The 25,530-nt window shown below is 46.8% G+C and overlaps 1 protein-coding gene across 3 annotated transcripts in view; it reads right to left on the bottom strand.

The window, feature by feature from the left end:
* LOC110538520 (alpha-1,6-mannosylglycoprotein 6-beta-N-acetylglucosaminyltransferase B) overlaps positions 1-25,530 on the bottom strand; it is an 88,845-nt gene that overhangs the window by 31,937 nt on the left and 31,378 nt on the right. For all 3 annotated transcript variants that reach the window (XM_021625389.2, XM_036938602.1, XM_021625388.2), the window contains exons 5-8: positions 23,591-23,664; positions 23,119-23,286; positions 21,912-22,076; positions 16,476-16,645 (exon numbers count right to left, since the gene is read on the bottom strand). In XM_021625389.2, coding sequence (XP_021481064.2) covers positions 16,476-16,645; positions 21,912-22,076; positions 23,119-23,286; positions 23,591-23,664 — 577 coding nt within the window. The remainder of the gene's footprint in view (positions 1-16,475; positions 16,646-21,911; positions 22,077-23,118; positions 23,287-23,590; positions 23,665-25,530) is intronic.

The raw sequence follows: 25,530 nt of genomic DNA, 5'->3' as shown, positions 1-25,530 counted from the left end.
GCTCTATGTGCAATTAGTAGAGAAATTAAAAGGTGTATGTGTTGCCGTGAGCAATAAAACAAGCAATGCATCTAAGTTCACCTCAAGAGGTCTAAGCTTTTTAGACTTTCCACACTAAAAATGTATTTTCATGAAAACAATCACTTGCTTGCCAAAATGCAAACAAACACATTTTAATTTATTTCCCTTTGTAAAACCTTCTCTACACCACCCACCTGGCTCGGAAAAAACACCTGCAGCCTTTGTAAAATGGCCAAAGGAATTTTAAATAAATGTTTCAAAACAGAGGGTGGACCCTGCCTGTTATTCACATATTCTGATGTCTGTCAACACAATATTACCTGACTCTCTCATAGGAGTGACTCTCTCAATAACCATTGATGTTGTTGATTATTAAGCCATATCAGTGACCCACAATCACCTCAGAGAGATAACGGATAGGCAGGCAGTATGTACAGGGATATCTAAATACTTGATTTACCATATCATTGCTGTCCGTAATGCATGGCTGAGTAGGGAGAAGCTTCCAAATGACACCCTGTGCAAGAGGTAGTGAGGCATTGGAATGAAAATGACAGCTATCTGCCTCCTATCCAGACTTTTATCTCTCTGGCTGTCAGAAATGCACACAGTTCTACAGCTACAACTTATGCTAATGACCGTAACACCAAGAATTGGAGTCCAGGAAATTGGCCACTCGTTACAATTTCCAGAAATAGCTGGGGGGAAACAATAATGACAGAGTCTTCGTGTTCTCTGACTGACTGTGAAACAGTCTAAGTTTTGCTATTCAGCTTAGGAGCCTCAAATCAAGCACCACACACACTGACATTAGTCCAGGATACAAGGTAAACATGTTAATTGCAGGTCTTGATTAATTCCTCCAGATTCCACTTTACAGAGTGGCTAGGTTTCTAATGTTGGAGTGTTCTTCAGATGCAGGGAGATTGCACTAGTCAGCAGCCAGAGTAATTGCTTCCCTTTGCTAGAGCTGAAGTTTCAGGAGGTTGTCAGACACAAAATGGCCCCTGCAATCAAACGGTTTTCAGCTGAATTATGTCTGCCTCCAAATTATACAATTTTTTTGTGATTGCACAGCAGACGGGAATATTGTCAACACATTGCCTTTTTAAAGGGAGATGGACAGCCTCTGGGAGAGGAAATGTAATTGCAGGGGGAGACAGGGAGAGCAGTTCTGTAAATGACATGGTATAAGCAGAGGTAGAGATAATGGTAGCTAAAAGATGAGATGTTATCCACCTCAAAATTCAATGCAACTTATTTGTATACTATCAAACTAGTTGAGTTTGTTGAATAGTTGAATTTGACCCAGATCTGGTCCATACAGCACAACACATTTGTCCATAATGTGCATTCTGCACACAAAATCTTGTTAACATATTAACCTGATTGCACAATTTCCAGGCTAAGTTGTATAGATCTATGTAGATGAAGGATGACAGTGTTTGTGTGGTTGATTTAGATGCTTTGCTGTGTGGTCTTCTGAATGTGTTCATGCTCACAGCTGTTCTAGCGGGGCTTTGCGATAACAGCAGAAAGGCTTAGACTGCTATTGTATAAACAGTGTGAATAAACAGACACAAACAGTCAACACACACACACACACACCTGCAAATAAAAGCTATCGATTTTGCTTTTGTTTGCTCAACTGATTTAGTCGGAATTGCAAACTGGTGGAAACAGGCACGGTAGAATGTTCCTCTGCAGTAGATTTGATAATGAGCAGAGAGTCTTTGTCAGCCATCCCTGCTTTAGACTAGAGCTTCATCAGTCAATTGTATTGTCATGACGTTGCCCTCTTTGGACACAGTGAGCACCACCCCCCTACCTCTGCACCATCTCTCTCTGTCTCCTTACACCCAGGCTGCTGTGGTCAGAGAGGTCGTAAATTCCTGGAGGAGACTATCTCCTCATGGCCACCGTATAGAGAGTGCGTTTTCATAGAGAGAACAAAGGAATTTCTTCCACCTCACAGAACTGGAGGTCCAAACAATATTTATGTGCCACCAGAGACTCTGGGTTCGCGCCCAGGCTTTGTCGCAGCCGGCCGCGACCGGGAGGTCCGTGGGGTGTCTCATCGCGCACTAGCGACTCCTGTGGCGGGCCAGGCGCAGTGCACGCTAACCAGGTCGCCAGGTGCACGGTGTTTCCTCCGACACATTGGTGTGGCTGGCTTCCGGGTTGGATGGGCGCTGTGTTAAGAAGCAGTGCGGCTTGGTTGGGTTGTGTTTTGGAGGACGCATGACTTTCGACCTTAGTCTCTCCCAAGCCCGTACGGGAGTTGTAGCAATGAGACAAGATAGTAACTACTAACAATTGGATACCACGAAATTGGGGAGAAAAGGGGGGTAAAATTCAACAACAAAAAAAATATATATTTATGTTCTGGAGAAGGTATAAAAGATCAGTGAAGAATCCAGCTACGAACTGGTCCGTTTGGTACAATTTTGTGAAACTCATGAGAGACTGCCACATTACCATAACGCTGTTTATACAATAGCCTCAGTTATGAGGCTTACATCTCGTTGTTGTACAAAATGAATGAGTAAAGATGATACTATTTGTGAAATGACGGGTGCTGTGTAATGATGTTAATGTGAGAGAATTGTATTTCTGTTTAAAGTTTCACTAAGTCATTGACACACTCCCAGGGGCACAGACAGGACCTGGCGTCATGAGACAGCCCTTTTCGATGTTCCGAATAAAACCCCCACCTGGGTTTTCTATCACTAGACCAGCTTACCTCGATAACGAGAGGGCCAAGGTTTGAGACCATACCAGTACCTCTACCACAGAGGGAAATAAGGGTTTGAATAGATTGCTGAATCTTTTAACCATCCCACATGGTTAAACTCTTAGACTATCGATAGCGACAGAATAAGGACAAGTCTTTGATATTAATTACTAGTCTGCAACTAGGAATTCGGTAGCATTGAACGCGAAGACCGACAACCGCCGAAACAACTATTCTATAACGACATGAATGAATGTCACTCTGAACTAGCCATTATAACCAGGGCAGAGAGAGAGAGCGAGAGAGAGAGAGAGGACAAACTCTCCAACAGAAACAAACTTTTCAACAGAGATCCCGACGACACACTGAGCGTAAATATATATATATTGATTGCAATTATTCCCGAATGAGTGAGCGTTCATGTGCAAAGGATTAGCATTTCAATTGTTATAATTATCAACTGTGTGTTGTCTCATCTCAGTTGACCCCCACTTCCCTTTTGTCCACCAAGCCGCGATACCGGTTTATCCCACTAGGGAAACTCCGTTATCATTTCCTTGTAACTATCTACTGTTTGTTTATGCATTTCTGTGAATTACTTAGTTAGGAAATAAATGATTTAAGACAATTGATGTATTGATGACTCATAGTGAAGACTGGGTTCGTGCAGATAACCAACAATTTACGACGTTTGGAATGAGACTAACGTGAGGTAAAGAATAATTCATTAATTCGAGGATGAATTGATCAGATAATAAATATCTTAAAGTTATATTAGGAAAATGATAACTTTGTAATCTGAATATTTTCCTTGGTGCCCAGACGTCCTAGTTATTTACAGTTACATTATTAATCAGCTTAATCGTGTAACAATAATTACAGAGAGTTATTTGATAAATAGTTTTAGTGATGGCAAAGACACGACAGTATAAAGGCGTACAAAAACAAAAAGGGGTCTTCACTCAAGAGTGGATTCAATTCTCTTTGCCTGCACCTCACTCAGGAATACAGAGCACTAGTCAAGCCACTTGTATGGATGTATGCCTGTGTGTGCATCCAAACAGCACCCAAACACAAGCCTTGTACACTTCACCTGACTGAAATTAATCTTATTGCAGTGTGGGCCTGCATAGTAACCCAAAGACCTACAGTAAAATCATACCCTGTGTCTGGCATTCAAATAACTCAACTTGGACAGTTTGCATTTTTGTCGGGTAGTGGCATGTTTTACTATTGGAAATGAACACGCCAGGCTTAATTTCAAGCATGACTGCTCCTAAATGGGATGATTTGCCCCCACTATGGTCTACTGTGGCAAACTTTCACTCCCAAAATGGCATTGGCATTCCTCACCCTTCTTTGTGTGTGTGTGTGTGTGTGTGTGTGTGTGTGTGTGTGTGTGTGTGTGTGTGTGTGTGTGTGTGTGTGTGTGTGTGTGTGTGTGTGTGTGTGTGTGTGTGGAGGGATTTGCTCTGTATTTTATTAAGGACAGATATACTGTAGCAAAGTCAGAATGGTCAATCTAATACACTCCCGCAAGGGAAGTGAAGGAGCTGCGAGACATTCTCTCACCTTGAAAAGCTAGAGAAGTAATTTAACCTCACCATGGCTCAAGCAGTGGCATACCTACCTTCCCTGGGGGCAACAGTAGATTTAACAATATACAGCTTTCTATTCTATTTTATATCATTACACATGTAGTGTATCTGACAGCAACATACTGTTCTAAATACTGTGGCTTCACCTGTGTATAGGGCCTTGTGTCGTGTAAAAATCTCCCCTGCATGAAAAAGTTCCCAATCGTTCTGATTGTGACATCATGTTGTAAAATTCCGTGCAGCGTCAAAATGTTCCCAGTTTAAGAATTAAAAGGCTGAGCTCGTTTCTGATGTTTCTCTAACACACCCATGATACCTTGCAGCAGTTCAGACAGGTGGAACTCATCTAACCCACTGAAAAGTGGCATTTATAACCTTGAATATCACATTTAATTTAATTGTATTAGTCACATGCTTTGTAAACAACAGGTGTGGACAACAGTGAAATGCTTACCTTCCCAACAACGCAGAGAGAAAGAAAATAGTGAAATAATAGAAAAGTTAAACACGTAATAATAAAAGTAATAATAAATACATAACGAGTGACAACTTGGCTATATACACAGTACCAGTACCGAGTCGATGTGCAGGGGTATGAGGTAATTGAGGTAGATATTTAAATATAACTAGGAATAAAAAACATATAAACAGTAGCAGAAGCATATGTGATAAGTCAAAGTTCAATGCAGATAGTTAAATAGTTAACCACATCGCTACCCGGACTAACTATTTAGCAGTCTTATGGCTTGTGGGTAGAAGCTGTTCAGGGTCCTGTTGTTTCCAAACTTGGTGCATCAGCACAGCTTGCAGTGCGGTAGCACAGAGAACAGTCTATGACTTGGATGTCTTGAGTCTGACAATTTTTAGGGCTTTCCACTGACACCGCCTGGTATAGTGGTCCTGGATGGCAGCTAGCTCGGGTCCAGTGATGTACTGGCCAGTAAGCACTACCCTCTGTAGCGCCTTATAGTCAGGTGCCAAGCAGTTGCAATACCAAGTGGTGATGCAGCTCTAGAACTTTCTAAGAATCTGAGGACCCGTGCCAAATCTTTTCAGCCTCCTGAGGGGGAAGAGGTATTGTTGTGCCCTCATCACGACTGGGTTGGTGTGTACATCCTTAGCTATGTGGACACAGAGTAACTCGACGCACTCTACTACAAGCCCCGTTGATGTGAATGGGGGAGTGTTCGGCCCTCCATTCCCTGTAGTCCACAATCAGGTCTTTTGTCTTGCTGACATTGAGGGAGAGGTTTTTCTCCTGGCACCCCACTGCCAAGTCTCTGACCTCCTCCCTATAGGTTCTCATCGTCGTCAGTGATCAGGCCTACCACCGTTGTGTCACCAAAAACATAATGATGGTGTTGGAGTTGTGTGCAGCCACACAGTCGTGGGTGAACAGGGAGTACATGAGTGGACTAAGCACGCCTCCCTGAGGGGCCCCCGTGTTGAGGGTCTGCGTGGCGGATGTGATGTTGCCTACCCTCACTGCCTGGGGAGGCCTGTTAGGAAGTCCAGGATCCAGTTGCAGAGAGAGGTGTTCAATCGCAGGGTCCTTAGCAATGAGCTTGGAGGGCACTTTGGTCTTGAACGCTAAGCTGTAGTCAATGAACAGCATTCTCACATGGGTGTTCCTCTTGCACAGGTGAGAAAGGGCAGTGTGGAGGGCAGTGTGGAGTGCAATAGAGATCCCCTCATCTGTGGATCTGTTGGAGCGGTATGCAAATTGGAGTAGCTCCAAGGTGTCTGGGATGATGGTGTTGATGTGAGCCATGACCAGCCAAGCATTTCATGCCTACAGATGTGAGTGCTACAGGGCGATAGTCATTTAGACAGGTAACCTTGGCGTTCTTGGGCACAGGTATGGTAGTCTGCTTGAACATGTACAGTATGTATTACAGACTGGGTCAGAGAGTGGTTGAAAATGTCAATGAAGACACTTGCCAGCTCGTCAGCACATGCTCTGAGTATGCATCCTGGTAATCCATTTGGCCCTGCGGCCTTGTGAATGTTAACCTTTTTAAAGGTTTTACTCACATTGGCTACGGAGAGAGAGATCACACAGTCGTCCAGAACAGCTGGTGCTCTCATGCATGGTTCAGTGTTGTTTCCTCGAAGCAAGCATAGAAGGCATTCAGCTCATCTGGTAGGCTCGTGTCACAGAGCAGCTCTTGGCTGGGTTTCCCTTTGTACTCCGTTATAGTTTGCAAGCCCTGCCACATCCGACAAGCATCAGAGCCTATTCGATCTGTTGTATTGACGCATTTCCTGTTTGATGGTTCATCGGAGGGCATAGCGGGATTTCTCATAAGCGTCCGGATTCGTGTCCCGCTCCTTGAAAGCGTTAGCTCTAGCTTTTAGCACATTGCGGAGATTGCCTTTAATCCCTCTTCTGGTTGGGATATGTGCCTACGTACATGCGGTCACTGTGGGGATGTCATTGTGCACTTATTAATGAAGCCGGTGACTGATGTGGTAAACTTCTCAATGCCATCAGATAAATCCTGGAATATATTCCTGTAGCTTAGCAGCCTCTTCACGGACCACTGGTACTTCCTTTTTGAGTTTTTATTTAAAGCATGAATCAGGAGGATTAAGTTATGGTCAGATTAGCCAAATGGGGGGTGAGGGACAGCTTTGTATGTGTTTCTGTGTGTGGAGTAAAGGTGATCTAGAGTTTTTTTGCCTCTAGTTGCACAAGTGACATGCTGGTAGAAATTAGGTAAGAGGGATTTCAGATTTCCTGCATTAAAATCACTTGCCACTAGGAGCACCGTTTCTGGATGAGCATTTTCTTGTTTGCTTATGGCCATATACAGCTTGTTAAGTGTGGTCTTAATGCCAGCACTGGTTTGATGTGGTAAATAGACAGCTACGAAAAATATAGGTGAAAACTCTTGCTAAATAGAGTTTACAGCTGATCATGAGGTATTCTTACTCAGGAGAGCAGAATCTTTAATATTACAGATCGCGCGCCAACTGTTGTTAACGAAGAGACACGCACCTCCCTCTGAGTTTACCCGACACTGCCGTTCTGTCCAGCCGATGCATAGAAAAAAAAAGCTAAATGTATATTGTCCATGTCCTAGTTCAGCCACAACTCAGAGAAAGACATATTACAGTTCGTCAGGTCCCGTTGAAAGTATAGTCTCAAATGGAACTCATCCAGTTTGTTCTCCAGCGATTGTACGTTCGCCAATAGAACGGAGGTACTGTATTTATTAGAACATATAAAACAATGATTTAAGGGATAGATCAGATAAAAGATGTGGTGTGATAATGTGAGAACAAATGTATAATAATTGCATTATGTGACCCCATGAGGCAGTATTGCACACAAATGCACTAAAATATGCTGTGTTCAGGGCTTTAATTGGATATATGCAAATCCCTGCACACTTGGAGAGAACAGGGGGATTACATTTGCAGTTATGGAGCTGAAAATGAGCAGCAGTTGAATAAAAAGCAACACATGCACGCACGTGCACACCAACAAACACACACACACTAGAGTCTGACGCACACACTAGAGGAAAGACATCTGGGGCTGACTGTCCTGCTGTGAGTTCGGCAGGAGTGGAAGTGTCACGCCCTGACCATAGTTTACTTTGTATTTTCTATGTTTTGATTGGTCAGGGTGTGATCTGAGTGGGTATTCTATGTTTCATGTCTTGTTTGTCTATTTCTATGTTCAGCCTGATATGGTTCTCAGTCAGAGGCAGGTGTTCGTCATTGTCTCTGATTGGGAACCATATTTAGGTAGCCTGGGTTTCACTGTGTGTTTGTGGGTGATTGTTCCTGTCCTATGTGTCCCTGTGTTCACACTATATAGGCTGTTAGGGTTTCGTTACGTTTTGTTTTGTAGTATTGTATTGGAGATTCGTGTTTCGTATTATTAATAAACATGGATCGTAAACCACACGCTGCATTTTGGTCCGACTCTCCTTCGTATGAAGACGAAACTCATTACAGAATCACCCACCACCAACGGACCAAGCGGCGTGTCAACAGGCAGCAGCAGCAGCAAAAAGAGGAGTTACGTTGTAAGGATTTCTGGACATGGGAGGAAATCCTCGACGGGAGAGGACCCTGGGCTAAACCAGGGGAGTATAGCCGCACCAAGGTGCAGCCGAAGAAGGAACAGAGGCAGCAGGAGCAGCAGCAGCCGCAGTGGGAGAGAGCGTCATGGGAGTATGAATTAGATAATGGTGGACCATGGGCTCAACCGGGAGAATATCGCCGTCCCAAGGAAGAACTGGAGGCGGCGAAAGCTGAGAGGCGCAAATATGAGGAAGTAGCACGACGGAGCGGATGGAAGCCCGAGAGTAAGCCTCAAAAATTTCTTGGGGGGGGGCTAACAGGGAGTATGGCTACGCCAGGTCGCAGACCTGAGCCAACTCCCCCTGTTTATCGTGAGGAGCCAAGGAGGAGACCAGAACCGGTGTTGGAGGTAAGCGAAGCAGAGACTGTGAAGGAGTTAATGGGGAAATTGGAGGAGAGTGAAATGAGGGAGTTGCTGTGTTGGTGCTTTAAATATGATATTCGCCCGAAGGAGCGTGTCGGGGATTTATTGGCACCTGGGTCAGTGCTCTCTACTCGTCCTGAGGTGCGTGCTAGTCAGCTGGTGAAGACAGTGCCAGTCTCACGCACCAGGCCTCCTGTGTACCTCCCTAGCCTTGCATGTCCTGTGCCAACACCGCTCTCAAGATCTCCAGTACGCCTTCACGGTCTAACCCATCCTGTGCCACCTCCACACCCCAGCCCTCCGGTAGCAGCTCCCCGCACTAGGCTTCCTGTGCGTGTCCTCTGCCCAGTACCACCAGTGCCAGCACCACGCATCAGGCCTACAGTGCGCCTCGCCTGTTTAGCGCTGTCGGAGCCTTCCTCCTCTCCAGCGCTGTCGGAGTCTCTCACCTGTTCAGCGCTGCCAGAGCCTTCCTCCTCTTCAGCGCTGTTGGAGTCTCCCGCCTGTTTAGCGCTGTCAGAGCTTTCCGCCTCTACAGCGTTGCCGGAGTCTCCCGCCTGTTCGGAGCTGCCAGTCTGCATGGAGCTGCCAGTCTGCATGGAGCTGCAAGTTTGTATAGAGCTGCCAGTTTGTAAGGAGCAGCCAGGGCCGCCAGTTAGCAGGGAGCAGCCAGGGCCGCCAGTTAGCAGGGAGCAGCCAGGGCCGCCAGTCAGCATGAAGCAGCCAGGGCCGCCAGTCAGCATGGAGCAGCCAGAGCAGCCAGGGCCGCCAGTCAGCATGGAGCAGCCAGAGCAGCCAGGGCCGCCAGTCAGCATGGAGCAGCCAGAGCAGCCAGGGCCGCCAGTCAGCATGGAGCAGCCAGAGCTGCCAGTCAGCATGGAGCAGCCAGAGCAGTCTGCCAGCATGGAGCAGCCAGAGCTGCCAGTCAGCATGGAGCAGCCAGAGCAGCCAGTCTGTGTCGACCAGTCTCTTCCAGATCTGCCAGTCGTCCAGACTCTTCCAGATCTGCCCGTCGTCCAGACTCTTCCAGATCTGCCAGTCGTCCAGACTCTTCCAGATCTGCCAGTCGTCCAGACACTTCCAGATCTGCCAGTCGTCCAGACTCTTCCAGATCTGCCAGTCGTCCAGACTCTTCCAGATCTGCCAGTCGTCCAGACTCTTCCAGATCTGCCAGTCGACCAGACTCTTCCAGACCTGCCAGTCGACCAGACTCTTCCAGATCTGCCCGTCGTCCAGACTCTTCCAGATCTGCCAGTCGTCCAGACTCTTCCAGATCTGCCAGTCGTCCAGACTCTTCCAGATCTGCCAGTCGACCAGACTCTTCCAGATCTGCCAGTCGACCAGACTCTTCCAGATCTGCCAGTCGAACAGACTCTTCCAGATCTGCCAGTCGACCAGACTCTTCCAGATCTGCCAGTCGACCAGACTCTTCCAGATCTGCCAGTCGTCCAGACTCTCCCAGATCTGCCAGTCGTCCAGATTCTCCCAGATCTGCCAGTCGTCCAGATTCTCCCAGATCCGCCAGTCGACCAGATTCTCCCAGATCCGCCAGTCGACCAGATTCTCCCAGATCCGCCAGTCGACCAGATTCTTCCAGATCTGCTAGTCGACCAGGATCTGCTGAAACCGCCAGCCAGCCAGGTTCTGGTAGTTTCTACTACCTGCCTGGGCTTCCTCTCAGTGCTGAGCTTCTTCTCAGTGCTGAGCTTCCTCTCAGTGCTGAGCTACCCATCTGTCCCGAGTTACCTCTGTCCCGAGCTGTCCCTCTGTCCCATGTTATCATTGTGGTGGGTAACCTATTTAGGGACGTTTAGGAGGGGGATTAAAACTGTCATGGAGTGGGGTCCACGTCCAGCGCCAGAGCCGCCACCGCGGACAGATGCCCACCCAGACCCTCCCCTATAGGTTCAGGTTTTGCGGCCGGAGTCCGCACCTTGGGGGGGGGTACTGTCACGCCCTGACCATAGTTTACTTTGTATTTTCTATGTTTTGATTGGTCAGGGTGTGATCTGAGTGGGTATTCTATGTTTCATGTCTTGTTTGTCTATTTCTATGTTCAGCCTGATATGGTTCTCAGTCAGAGGCAGGTGTTCGTCATTGTCTCTGATTGGGAACCATATTTAGGTAGCCTGGGTTTCACTGTGTGTTTGTGGGTGATTGTTCCTGTCCTATGTGTCCCTGTGTTCACACTATATAGGCTGTTAGGGTTTCGTTACGTTTTGTTTTGTAGTATTGTATTGGAGATTCGTGTTTCGTATTATTAATAAACATGGATCGTAAACCACACGCTGCATTTTGGTCCGACTCTCCTTCGTATGAAGACGAAACTCATTACAGGAAGAGAGTAGGTGAAGAAAGGGGGAGGGAGGGAGAGAGAAGGAGCGGAAGAAGAGGAGGGGAGGATGGACTGGCACCCCATGAGAAAAGAACCAGCTACATGCACCAGGCCATCTTGGTGTATCCCATTGAGTGGACTGGCCACCTGCACCGTGCTGCCAGATATCCGAGCGAGAACCTTATACTGTAGCTGAGCAGAAGTCTATCTCACAGAGAGGAGGAAGTCAGACGGTGAGGAGAATTGGCCGTGGCAGATGCCGTGCCACATTCACAGGAAGGAGGCCGGGGTGAGGCCATGGGGTGCAGAGGGCTCAGTGTGGAAGAAAAGAAACAGGCAGAGAGAGGGTAGTGGCAGCGTGGAGACCTGCTTGGCAGAGCAGAGCCAGGCATAGTAATGAGCCAGTTGCGAGAGTTGGGCATAAGAGACTGAGAAGCTGCCTCCTTCAACAACAAAAGCACAGCTTCCTCTTAATGTGGAACACCCACTTGTTATGCTATTTCCGCACTTTTATTCACTGATTGCTTATTGTTAGTGTTGAATGTCGACCGCCCACTTTTTGGCTCTGTACAGTCAGTCCTGTGAGTCAAAACCTCAATGTGGAGAAGATTGAGTGGAGCTAACAGACACTACTGCAGCTCCTGTGAACTGTGTTTGAGCTCTCCTGCTCCATGTCGACTGCAGGATATATACAATGTCCTCTCACTGTGAACTGTGTTTGGGATCTCCTGCTCCATGTCGACTGCAGGATATATACAACGGCTGTTCATATTTGGTCCTATTTTTCAAAATACAGGGTGTGTCCAATTAAATGTCACAATGTTCAAGTGGAACAAATCAAAGAGCAATGTTACAATGTAAACTCAGCAAAAAAATAAATGTCCTCTCACTGTGAACTGCGTTCATTTTCAGCAAACTTAACATGTGTAAATATTTGTATGAACATAACAAGATTCAACAACTGAGACATAAACTGAACACGTTCCACAGATATCAAAATCAATATCTGGTGTGGCCACCAGCTGCAAGTACTGCAGTGCATCTGCACCTCATGGACTGTACCAGATTTGCCCGTTCTTGCTGTGAGATGTTACCCCACTCTTCCACCAAGGGACCTGCAAGTTCCCGGACATTTCTGGGGGGAATGACCCTAGCCCTCACCCCCCGATCCAACATGTCCCAGACGTGCTCAATGGGATTGAGATCTGGGCTCTTTGCTGGCCATGGTAAAACACTGACATTTCTGTCTTGCAGGAAATCACACACAGAACGAGCAGTATGGCTGGTGGCATTGTCATGCTGGAGGGTCATGTCAGAATGGGCCTGCAGGAAGGGTACCACATGAGGAAGGAGGATGTCTTCCCTGTAACACACAGCATTGAGATTGTCTGCAATGACAACAAGCGCAGTCCGATGATGCTGTGACACACCACCCCAGACTATGACGGACCCTCCACCTCCAAATCGATCCCGCTCCAGGGTACAGGCCTCGGTGTAATGCCTCCTTGCAGCATGCCATAAGGTACGTTCACGCAGATGAGCAGGGACCCTGGGCACCTTTCTTTTGATGTTTTTCAGAGTCAGTAGAAATGCCTCTTTAGTGTCCTACGTTTTCATAACTGTGACCTTAATTGCCTACCGTCTGTAAGCTGTTAGTGTCTTAATGACCGTTCCACAGGTGCATGTTGATTAATTGTTTCTGGTTCATTGAACAAGCATGGGAAACAGTGTTTAAACCCTTTACAATTAAGATCTGTGAAGTTATTTGGATTTATACAAATTATCCTGAAAAGGAGACTTTTCTTTTTTTTGCCGAGTTTACAATACAGCATATAGTAGAGGGAACTAGCAGCGATTGCAAAATCTTGCATCCATATGTTGCTTACTGTAGCGATTCAAACTGGATGAAAACTGACATGCAACACTCAAAAACACACCATGTAGTCCTTTGCTCTCAATCTCATTTAGGCATCACGCTACGACTCTTGGATGAAGTCGAATCCCTCTCGCTGCAGCTAAATCAAGTCACATGATTCTATCATGTTATCGTGCCGTGACCCAAATGCTTTGATCACTGCGAACGATAAAACTCTGCCTTCAACTCTGATTCTGTAAAAGTGCTGCGCACTGCAACATATTGTAAACACACAGCAATCTGTTTTTAACAGGGATGCTTTAGATTGGCTTTTCAAAGCTGAGAAACAAAAGCACATCGTTGGAAAGGCTGGAGGGTGAGAGAGCGCAGTAGCACTTGCAGGCACACACAGCAGCCCCCATTCTGGAAGCCTAATCAGCCTCAAAGGGTGATTTGATAGGGGTAAAACGACAGGGAGAGTTATGTTTCTTAGTGCCTCCTTCCCAAACACATAGTGGCTGTGCTCTTATCGATGCTATTTCTGATTCCAGATCAGTTTGAACTCACTCGTAATTTATTGCACGACTCTATCATGCTTCTGATTGGACTCGTGCTGAAGGTTCAAATGATGTATGTTCCTCATATTGTGGAATCACCCCCTCCCTTTCCCCCTCTCTCGCTCCTACTGGTCTCAGAGAGCTGCTGTAGCAGGGGGGTTCTCAGTATTCTCCTGGCCCTGTCGTCACTGCAGAGCCAGCCAGCCAGCTCTGTCAGGCTGTTATCCCCTCCCTCTCTCCTCCTCGGGTGTTGATAAGCCATGCTCTGGTGCTGGCTCATTACTCACGTCGCACTGGGAGGAACAGGGGGGAGATCCCCTAGAGGAAGTGACAGCTGTCTGCACTGCTTGGCTAACCGCCGCCGGGCACCTTTAAGCACATGTGATGCTGTTCCCGACAAATATGATGTCACAACCACTGAGGCTCCCCCTTCAATTAACCTCACCTCCCTTGACAGAGACTGGAGCCTCATCACTTCCTCCCATCCCCACTCTCAGCCTAGTGACTCATCTGCCCGTCAAGGCAACACAGCAGAGGAAGAAGGTGACCAATAATGGGATGTTTCCATTTTTTTTAATGTTAGTCATTTGGCAGAAGCTCTTCTCCAGAGTGACTTACACTGTAACATAGAAAAACACACTGCACCATCCCCAACTACTACCACAACGTGACCTACCGCAACAGAAAAATGGGCTTACATTAATCATGAAAATATACAGATGAAACAGTCCTTGGAGAATGTCTTTTCAAGCTGTTTTTCTGTGCGAAGGCGGACTTGATGAATCTGGCTGCATGCAGAGGAGCGTCCTCCTCTCTGTCCAAAAATATCACTACAAATATACCAAAGCAGCTTAGTTAAGCATCTGCAAGCGACGTGAGCCAGAAGCTTAAACCGAGAAAACAGACCCTCAGCTGAAGTAGCGAGTGGAACGGAGACGTCTGAATAAAAATGATTGTATGAAAAAAAGAGAGCCAGAGGACTAGTCCATAAAGCTGGCAGGGGAAGTGACAACCACTCAAGCAAACTGCTGGTTTCATCCAAACCGCCAGGTACTGTAGCTACTACTAATCTATATCTAACTTAGAGTAGTAGTAGCTACAGTATCTGGTGGTTTGGATGAAACCAAGCAACCCATGATCTGCAAAACAACAATATCAACCATCGTCCTCTCATAACAGCCGCTGCAGATCATGGGCTATTAGGATGACATGTTTCCCAGGCTGAGTGGGGGAGATAGGAGGATGAAATCTAAATAGATACAACCCTGGGGGAATCTGTGGGAGCTCAACCCATATAGCAATCTGTCAACTTAATAGTGGAGAGAAATGTCAGATTTTCCTATTCATTAATGATCCTGGAAAGAAATGTATTGGACATTCAGCATCTCTTCTATTGGCCAATTTGGGAAGATAGGATCATAAAAAGAGTGGGAAATGTACTGCGTCTCTTTTCTCTGCAAGAAAAAGGGGGAAATGGTCTGTCTGATAAATCCAATAGGCTCCAATTTCAACCTTCTATTATATTTTCTCTAAGGCTGCACATTCCATTTCCTGACAAATAGAGAGCTGCATGGGCCTTACAGTAGACCATCACATTCACATATACCAATAAACAAACACACTAGAACACATGAACACACACACACACACTTTCAACCTTTGGAAACAGAGCCTCTTGGCTTTAGCACAGCTCCAATTTGTTTCTGATTGACAATTACTGTCAGTCTCATGCGGTTTCATCAACATTCACAAGACACATTCCCTGTGGTGACTGAATGCAGTAATTCAATACTCCATGACACCAATTAGTGAGGTAAATAATAGCGTGGGCAGAAGAGGCAGAATCCCATCCGCTCTCACTGATCTCTAGTCTACCCTTATCAAAGCCGCTTTCTTCAAAACTCCAATTTGAGATCACAGGGAAGCTCTAACTCTGACGCTTCCCCACAGTGAGGAATGTGTGTTCAATAACAGAAGCCACACCATATGCTGCTGCTGCTTGTCCAATTTCTCTCAGCCTCACGTCTGCACTGGCAGGAATCGACAATATCCAATATCTCCAGTCCGACTTAAACACTGCAATTTAGACCAGGCCGGGTGAAACTGGGAAAGGGTAAAAGATAAAAGGAGAGGCAGGGACTGGGTCCTCCAAGACGTTTATGGCATTTACTCCCAGATTGAACCATCTGCTCTCTTAACTCCAGCAGTCACACCTGGCCGATTTGAAAATCAATAGCGTTATCTTTTCAGATGGATAAATAAAGCCTTGGTTAGACCGGATGTTGCTCTGTGGCCCAGCCAGCCACTGCTATCAGTCTAGGATCAGTGAGCTGGGAGAGGAACACATAAACACTGTCTGTCTGGGGTCAGTGAGCTGGGAGAGGAACACATAAACGCTGTCTGTCTGGCTGGAACTCCAGTCCACAGGGAGACAGGTGGCTTATCAGGGTGAGACCAAACACACTGTGTGGAAATGAACCCTAAGATGGGCTGCCTTATACATGGTTACACATCACCTAAAAAGGTAAGACGGTATAAATAGATGGGTTTATAAGATATGTATGACATGAGTGCCAGATAATTTAAGCTTGTTTGTTCATGCAAAAAAACATCTCAAAGTGGGAAAAATATCATGATGTCATGACAAATCACATGACTCTCAATAAATACATGTCACAGGACTAAAGCATTCGTGAGGGGACTAAGAATTGACAGAACAGTTTGAATTGCCACAGTAAGGTTCTCCCTGGAGCTATCCATGGTGCTGAAAAAGTCCTCTCTCATGCATGACTTTATATAATCTGAGCCAGAGGAAGAAGTTCTGAACCACTAGACTCAGTCTGAATACTGTGATAGGTCCCATCCTTACATATTGATATAGACATAGATAGAACATGACATCATCTGACTCACCCCTGCAGCTCCTTGAGCGAGACAGAGATCTTGAGGTTGTGTCCCAGGATGTGCAGGGCTGTGAGGATGTCGGCCCACTGGACCATCTCCCCCAGAGGACCTCCCTTCAGGACCTTGGGGCTGAACACGTCCCCTGACTCCTCTGTCAGGAAGCCTACGTGCACCAGGATCTGAGAAAAAAACAGAGGGTTGAGGGGTTGGAACCATAGGATTGAATTGTTTTCAGTCTCATTCTGATGAGCTCCCAACTAATAGGACTGATCCATGGTTCTTATCCATAGCCATCTATATTAGCTTCATTCATGTCTGTACATCTCAGATCCCCCCCAAAACCATTGGTCTTGGAATAGAGATAAGAGAGATGAATTGCAACAAACTGAATATTTATGCTAAAAAGACAGGAAGAGCCATGAAACATTCATCCCCAAGCAAATCTTGAAAAACACAATTTCTGAATCTGGAATCTGAATAGTGATTGATCTGCTGAAGATAATTAATATGCCTAATGGTACAAGACTGTTTTAATTGCTGATGGGAGAGGATGGGACTTCCAGCCTGTTAACTGTGTAATGAAATCAGGCTGTGTGATTTCTCAACAGATGGCAGCGTTTAATTCTTCCCCAGTTACTTTTGACTCACAAAACTTTCTCATCTTACTTCTAAAGAGTAAAGTAGCTAACCACTCTGGGTTTCGTGCTCCAAACTAGTTTAACCATTCTCACTAAAGATGGAAGAAAACGAAGGACTCAGTGAAGGCAGCCAACACAGACCCATTGAATATTGCACAATGCAGGGAAATTGCTAGAGGACAAGATGACTGCACAGTGCACGCTCAATACAAAGAGGGAAATCGATGACAATCAATTGCGATTTATTGCTCTGCTTTCGTTAAGAGTGGACGCAACACAAATGCCTCACCATGACCAGGCAGAAGTACCGCAACAGGCCCCCTGCATCTATGATGCCAGTGAATCCTCATGTCACTGTAGTGCCATGGTACTCATGCCAGCCACACAATACTTGTCACATCACCATAACTACATGAAATAATTCATTTTCAAATGACTACAAAAGGAATTGGAAGTTTAAAAAGTTGTCTACAGCAATTTTGCCTTTATGAAAGTACAGTTCAGTGTAGAGAGAAAAAGACAGAGAAAAATCAAGGTTGCAGACAGAGAGGAGAGAGACAGGTGGGGTAGACGGCTGCTGTCTAGTTCCACTCCTCCGTGAAGTCTCCCTTCAACGAGTCTATTTCCATCGGCAGATTATCGTTCTCTCATCTGCGTTTTCACAGCAGCGCAGCAGTTTCTCCTCGTCTGTTTTCTAAACACTGTTCTGTCAGAGACGCTGCAGCCCAGCCCAGAGGGGCCAGTTAATGGACAGAAACTATTACTGTTGAACACACTGTTAAAAAAAGAACAAAGAGACTCTTCTTTTTGGAGGCTGATCAAGGAACAGGCTTGGGAAGGATGCTGTGTGTTGACAGCGCTGGTGCTGGCTTATCCAAGCTAATAGTTCTCTAAAGAGAGACTGATGAAAAGAAGAATCCTATATGTTCTGAAAGCATCTCTTGGCCAAAGACCAGACTGGCCTGCTTTCCCAAAGCAAAGCAAACACCTATCCATCCCTGCGTCTCATGTTCACTCAGGCGTTTGAAGTTATGAGCCTCTTTTTAACTAGAGAAGGATTAAAGGAGTGGGGTTTGCACAAAGAGAATGCTCGGAGTGGTAAACTCAAAGAATACTGCAGTCAATCTATACCTTTCCCAGCCTTGGTTTTGTGAATAATTCAAGCTTCAAGTTTTTAACGCCATGTGCACAAGTACAGTGAAATGCCTTTCTTGCAAATCCAGCAATATAGTAATCAATATCATTATAGCACTAAAAATAACAAGGTAGAACAGAAACCCATGAGAAATAAAAATAGAAAGAACACAGTTTATAAAGGGTCAGTTCCAATACCATATTTCCAATGTGCAGGGATACTGGAGTGAAATAGGTAGATATAGAGGTAAGATGACTAGACATCAGGATGATAGAGTAGCAGCAGCGCAAATTATGATTGTATGTGAGTGTGTGTGCATGTTGTGTGTGTGTGTTGGAGAGTCAGTGTGCATGAGTGTGTGGAGTCCTGTGAGTGTGCATAGGTGTCAGTCTTGATGCCCCGGTACCGCTTGCCGTGCAGAAGCAGAGAGAACAGTCTGTGGCTTGGGTTGCTGGAGTCTTTAATGATATTCCGAGCCTTCTTTTCATACTGCCTGTAGAACCTTTTGAGGATCTATCATGAGGGCCCATGCCAAACCTTTTCAACCTCCTCCCTTCTCTCAGCACACATCCAAGCTGCAGGTTAAGGTTAAATCTAGACTTGGTTTCCTCTATCGTAATCGCTCCTCTTTCACCCCAGCTGCCAAACTAACCCTGATTCAGATTACCATGCTACCCATGGTAGATTACGGAGATGTCATTTATAGATTGGCAGGCAAGGGTGCTCTCGAGCAGCTAGATGTTCTTCAGCCATCAGATTTGCCACCAATACTCCTTATAGGACACATCACTGCATTCTATACTCCTCTGTAAACTGGCCATCTTCTGTATACCCGGCGCAAGACCCACTGGTTGATGCTTATTTATAAAACCCTGTTAGGCCTCACTCCCCCCTATCTGAGATACCAACTGCAACCCTCATCTTCCACATACAACACCCGTTCTGCCAGTCACATTATGTTAACGGTCCCTAAAGCACACTCATCCCTGGGTCACTCCTCTTTTCAGTTTGCTCAAGCTAGCGACTGGAAAGAGCTGCAACAAACACTCAAACTGGACGGTTTTATCTCAATCTCTACTTTAAAGACTCAATCATGGACACTCTTACTGACACTTGTGGCTGCTTTGTCTTCTATGCCTAACAAAGTTTGTGCTGCTGCTATGTTGTTGCTAGGTTGTGTTATGTTTTTTTTTTACCTTTTACTTAACTATTTAAATAGGCAAGTCAGTTAAGAACAAATTCAGTCTACCGGAGAACAGTGGGTTAAACAACCTTGTTCAGGAGCAGAACAACATATTTTTACCTTGTCAGCTCTGGGATTCGATCCAGCAACCTTTTGGGTACTCTAACCACTAGGCTACCTGCCAGCCCTGCTGTGTTGTTACCATGTTGTGTTGCTGCCATGTTGTGTTGTTACCATGTTGTGTTGCTGCCATGTTGTGTTGCTGCCATGTTGTGTTGCTGCCATGTTGTCTTGCTGCCATGTTGTCTTGCTGCCATGTTGTCTTGCTGCCATGTTGTGTTGTCTTAGGTCTCTCTTTATGTAGTGTTGTCTCTCTTGTCGTGATGTGTGTTTTGTCCCCGCAGGAGGCCTTTTGCCTCTTGGTAATCCATCATTGTAAATAGGAATTTGTTCTTAATTAACTTGCCTAGTTAAATAAAGATTCAATAAAAATATGTAAATAAAAAGGTGGAAGAGGCAATGTTGCGCCTTCTTCACGACTGTGCATGTGTGAATGGACCATTTTAAAGTCCTTAGTGAGTTGGACACAGAGGAATCTGAAGCTCTCGACCCGCTCCACTGCAGCTCCATCGATGTGTTGATCAGCTCCTTGGTCTTACTGTCGTTGAGGGAGAGATTGTTGTCCCGGCAACACACTGCCAGGTCCCTGACCTCCTCCCTGTAGGCTGTCTCATCAACGCCAGTGATCAGGCCTACCAACGTTGTGTCGTCAGCAAACTTGATGGTGTTGGAGTCGTGCATGGCCACGCAGTCGTGGGTGAACAGGTAGTACAGGAGGGGACTAAGCACACACCCATGTGGGGCCCCCATGTTGAGGGTCAGCATGGCAGAGGTAATGTTGCCTACCCTCACCACCTGGGGGCGGCCCGTCAGGTGTTCAGTCCCAGGGTCCTTAGCTTGGTGACAAACTTTTAGTGGACAATTTTGAACGCCGAGCTGTAGTCAGTGAACAGCATTCTCACATAGGTATTCCTCTTATCTAGGTGGATGAGGGCAGTGTGGAGTGCAATTGAGATTAAGTTGTCTTTGGATCTGTTGGGGCGGAATGCAAATTGGGGTGGGTCTAGGGTGTCTGGGATGATGGAGTTGATGTGTGCCATAACTAGCCTTTCAAAGCACTTCAGGGCGGTAGTCATTATGGCTTGAAGCCTTAGAGTTCTTGGGAACAGGAACGATGATAGTGAATATGCCTGCCAGCGGATCTGCGCATGCTCTGAGAACATGCCCTTGAGTACTGTCTGGCCCCGCGTCCTTGAGAGTGTTGACCTGATTAAAGATCTTACTCACGTTGGCCTCGGAGAGTGAGATAACCCAGTTCTCTGGGATGGTCGGGGGCCCTCGCGCATGAAACGGTGTTGTTATGGTCGAAGCGTGCATAAAATGCAATGAGTTCATCTGGAAGAGAGGCATGGTTGGACAGAGCACGTCTTCCTTTGGAATCCGTAATGGACTGTAGCTCCTGGTGTCGGAGCCTGTGTAGTATTATTCCACCTTATAGTCCTTTTGATATTTTGTGTAGCGAGACTTCTTGCACTTGTTCCTTTCCTCAGCCGTAGCCTCAGGGTTGTAGCCGTAGCCTCTGTGATAGCCCTGTGTGCGGTATCCTTTGTCCCCCATCCTTTCTCTTAGCGCCAACCTCCGTGTTAATCCAGGGCTTTTGTTTGGGGAAGCAGCGACCCTTCACTATGGGGACAACGTCGCCGATGCATTTCCTTATGAAGCCGGTGACGGAGGTGGTTAGCTCGTCAATCTAATGTTATTCACTTCACTGTGAAAGGAAAATCTGCACAGGTACTGTTTAATCCATCTAGTGCACTGCAGACAAGCACAGACATGTAAACACACACGCCAATATTATTCTGAGGTTGATTTATAACCTTTTATGACATTACGAAAAGGTTTTCGACACAAAGGGCAGGCTTGGGGAGATTTTACAGTCATTGCCATTTCATCAGTGATGGTAAAGCAGTGTTCCTCTATTCAGGCTCCTCGACCACTCTTTGAAAATGTCCCTATAAATGTTAGGCTGGTTAAAGAGCACTAAAGACAATATTTCCCAGGCCTGCTCTTCTGATAACGGCTGGTAAGTCTCCTCCTTACAAATCTACTTCTCTCAGCCATTCACAGTAACACCACTCACAGCAAATGGGTCCGTAATCGCTAGTGGAGAAAGAAGTCACCACTGTAATGTTCATGAAGGCCACCTCGTCTTGATCCATCTTTTGTCAACCTTCCATCTTGTTGTTGTCAGTTGTGTGTCTGCCTACTTTTTCGGGAATCAAATATAGCAAACCAAAATGGGCACCTACCTGTACAACATATTACTGGCCTGCACTGTCATGGGAAGAGATATGAGTTAACTGTCAACCTTTTGACTCATAGCAGAGACACAGAAACTCTCTCTCCCTCCACAGTCACCACACACTCACCCTCTTCTGCTCCCTCCATTGACTCCTCAGACGGTCATCTAGCCTGCGTGAAGCCGAGGCCCACTGTGCAGCCAGCCTGCGCATCCTTCTCTTCATGAAACTCAGAGACTCCTTCCCCGTACCCACCTGCTCCAGGAGGGCCCCGATGTCTGACCGGAATGCCGCCTGGAGGACAGGAAAATCGGAAATAAAAATTCTCCCCTTATGTTCTCCACTATGTTAATCACTTTGAGCACATAGAAAAAGCTATGTATTAGTCCAATACATTAAACACGTAATACATTAAACACCTCCCCAAACCTGTACAAAACAGCCACATGGTAACCACTAATATCCAGCAGCCCTACTTGGAGTTGAGTGGAGATGGGTGTTATAGGAGTACAGCTCTCCCTGTCATACCCATTCCCCTTGGAGGCAGGGCTCCCAGATAGTGTTGCCTGAGGGACTCCTGCCTCATGCTCATAAACAGGCTGCCTTCATTTCACTCCGCGTGTTTCCCAGCCTTTTATAATCGCTGGATCACAGTGCAATCCGAGCAGCCAAGTGCTAATCAATGTTGTAACTGCATAAGGGAGCACAGAGGACTTATAAATGGCACACAGACAGTCACACAAACCTCTCTGTCGCTCTCTCTCACACACACAGTGGGGACACACAATCCCTCTTTCCTTCCACACACATTCTCTTGCTTAGGCACCCATACAAAATCAATATGAGATGCATTACGTTCGCACTACAAGTTAATTATTGTTTGGAAAGCAACTTGTAGGTGCTTCTGTGAACGCAGAGGAACACCTGAGAGAAGTCACAGGATTAGTCCAGCTGGATCCAGGCAGGTAATTAGAATCCATGATGAAGCTGCACAGATCATTCAAATGAGCAGCCGACCCATTGGTGTGTAGTGTACAGCGCTCCGGGGAGCAGCAACTAACTAGAACACCTGGCCCTGGTGGACCCAGAAATAACTGGAATGCTGCTCTCACAAGAAAAACAGCAACAGCCATGATTCAAGGCAGAGGGAGACTAGACTCTGTGAGTGACTGTATATCCCCACTCCCCTCCCAGGAGACTGTGTGCCAGTCGGATACAGGGAAATTAGAGTGGAGATGAAATACAAAGACTAGTATCATAGACACAAACTCTGTACACACACACATACACACTATAGCAGCCCTGTAAACAGCCCATGCCAACCCAGCTATCCCACCTGTCTCTTGGGGAAAGGTTTGTGCGTGGGTGTGGTGGTCTGGTTCCTCCAGGTCAGAGGGGGGCAGAACCACTCCACCTCACTCAGGTAGATGAGGAAGGAGCAGTCGGAGCCGTCCACCCCATAGAAGGCATAGCAGGGGTCTGAGGTCCAGCGGGCACGCATCCACTGAGGGAAAAGGTCAATGGAGACTCAAGTAATGATACATATATACAGTATCTCTATGTATCAAAGGAGGTCAAAGGGGTCAAATGTCAGTGTAGAAATGAATGTATTATAGCTAAGGAACCCATGAAATCTGACTTGGACTTGGTCAAGGTCCTTTCATTGATCTGAACACGGCACTAGACATTGATCCAGGGTTGATTGAAGCTGATCGTAAAGCTGGAGTTGCAGGGTAATAAACAGTCCAAGAGCAAAAGGACATAGGATCAGGAAAACCACTGTGAAATTGCATGACATGCGGACTTACATCCACCTTGCTGGGGCAGTCTGGGTAGTGAGGGTCTTTGGGCACCTCACACTGTCCTGTTGCGCCATCCTTAACTGTGGGACAAAAACACATGTATTAACAACAAACACGTCCCTATGGGCAGAATCCTTAAAATACCTGCTCATAACTTTGCTATTCAGCCCTATGAGGATAGTGTGGAGCAGTTGGGGCAGAAACCAGACAAGCTTTTCAACGGGTCATACCTAAAAGGGAGCATATATTGACTTTAGCACGAGTCTCTTGTATTAGAACAGAACTCTCATGGCCATGGGGTTTGAACAGAGCGCTAGACAGACTGTTGGGTTAGTTAACTCTCCTGGCCATGGGGATAGAACAGAGCGCTAGACAGACTGTTGGGTTAGTTAACTCTCCTGGCCATGGGGATAGAACAGAGCGTTAGACAGACTGTTGGGTTAGTTAACTCTCCTGGCCATGGGGATAGAACAGAGCGTTAGACAGACTGTTGGGTTAGTTAATAGCCACTTCTGAAAGCCTGGCTTCCCTTGCTGATCTCTGATGCCTACTGAGAACAGTGGATAGACAACACTGCGTGGGCTTGATTGATAAAATCCCCTCTCTCCCCCACGTTCTCACTCCTTCGCTCCCTGTCTCCCTCCTTCGTTCCCGCTCTCCCCAGTCTCACTCCTTCGTTCTCTCTCTCCCCAGTCTCACTCCTTCGTTCCCTCTCTCCCTAGTCTCACTCCTTCGTTCCCTCTCTCCCTAGTCTCACTCCTTCGTTCCCTCTCTCCCTAGTCTCACTCCTTCGTTCCCTGTCTCCCTCCTTCGTTCCCGCTCTCCCCAGTCTCACTCCTTCGTTCTCTCTCTCCCTAGTCTCACTCCTTCGTTCCCTCTCTCCCCAGTCTCACTCCTTCGTTCCCTCTCTCCCTAGTCTCACTCCTTCGTTCCCCCTCTCCCTAGTCTCACTCCTTCGTTCCCTCTCTCCCTAGTCTCACTCCTTCGTTCCCTCTCCCCAGTCTCACTCCTTCGTTCCCTCTCCCCAGTCTCACTCCTTCATTCCCTCTTTCCCTCTCTCCCTAGTCTCACTCCTTCATTCCCTCTTTCCCTCTCTCCCCAGTCTCACTCCTTCATTCCCTCTCTCCCCAGTCTCACTCCTTCATTCCCTCTCTCCCCAGTCTCACTCCTTCATTCCCTCTCTCCCCAGTCTCACTCCTTCGTTCCCTCTCTCCCCAGTCTCAATCCTTCGTTCCCTCTCTCCCCAGTCTCACTCCTTCATTCCCTCTCTCCCTAGTCTCACTCCTTCAGTCCCTCTCTCCCTAGTCTCACTCCTTCGTTCCCTCTCTCCCCAGTCTCACTCCTTCGTTCCCTCTCTCCCTAGTCTCACTCCTTCGTTCCCTCTCTCCCTAGTCTCACTCCTTCGTTCCCTCTCTCCCTAGTCTCACTCCTTCGTTCCCTCTCTCCCTAGTCTCACTCCTTCGTTCCCTCTCTCCCTAGTCTCACTCCTTCGTTCCCTCTCTCCCCAGTCTCACTCCTTCGTTCCCTCTCTCCCTAGTCTCACTCCTTCGTTCCCTCTCCCTAGTCTCACTCCTTCGTTCCCTCTCTCCCTAGTCTCACTCCTTCGTTCCCTCTCTCCCCAGTCTCACTCCTTCATTCCCTCTTTCCCTCTCTCCCTAGTCTCACTCCTTTATTCCCTCTCCCCAGTCTCACTCCTTCATTCCCTCTCTCCCTAGTCTCACTCCTTCGTTCCCTCTCTCGCCAGTCTCACTCCTTCGTTCCCTCTCTAACCCAGTCTCACTCCTTCATTCCCTCTCTCCCTAGTCTCACTCCTTCATTCCCTCTCTCCCCAGTCTCACTCCTTCGTTCCCTCTCTCCCCAGTCTCACTCCTTCGTTCCCTCTCTCCCTAGTCTCACTCCTTCGTTCCCTCTCTCCCCAGTCTCAATCCTTCGTTCCCTCTCTCCCC

Source organism: Oncorhynchus mykiss, chromosome 12, assembly GCF_013265735.2.
Source record: "Oncorhynchus mykiss isolate Arlee chromosome 12, USDA_OmykA_1.1, whole genome shotgun sequence".
NCBI lineage: Eukaryota > Metazoa > Chordata > Actinopteri > Salmoniformes > Salmonidae > Oncorhynchus > Oncorhynchus mykiss.
The sequence above is the reverse complement of the archived record's forward strand: the minus strand, read 5'-3'. Positions and strand labels throughout refer to the sequence as shown.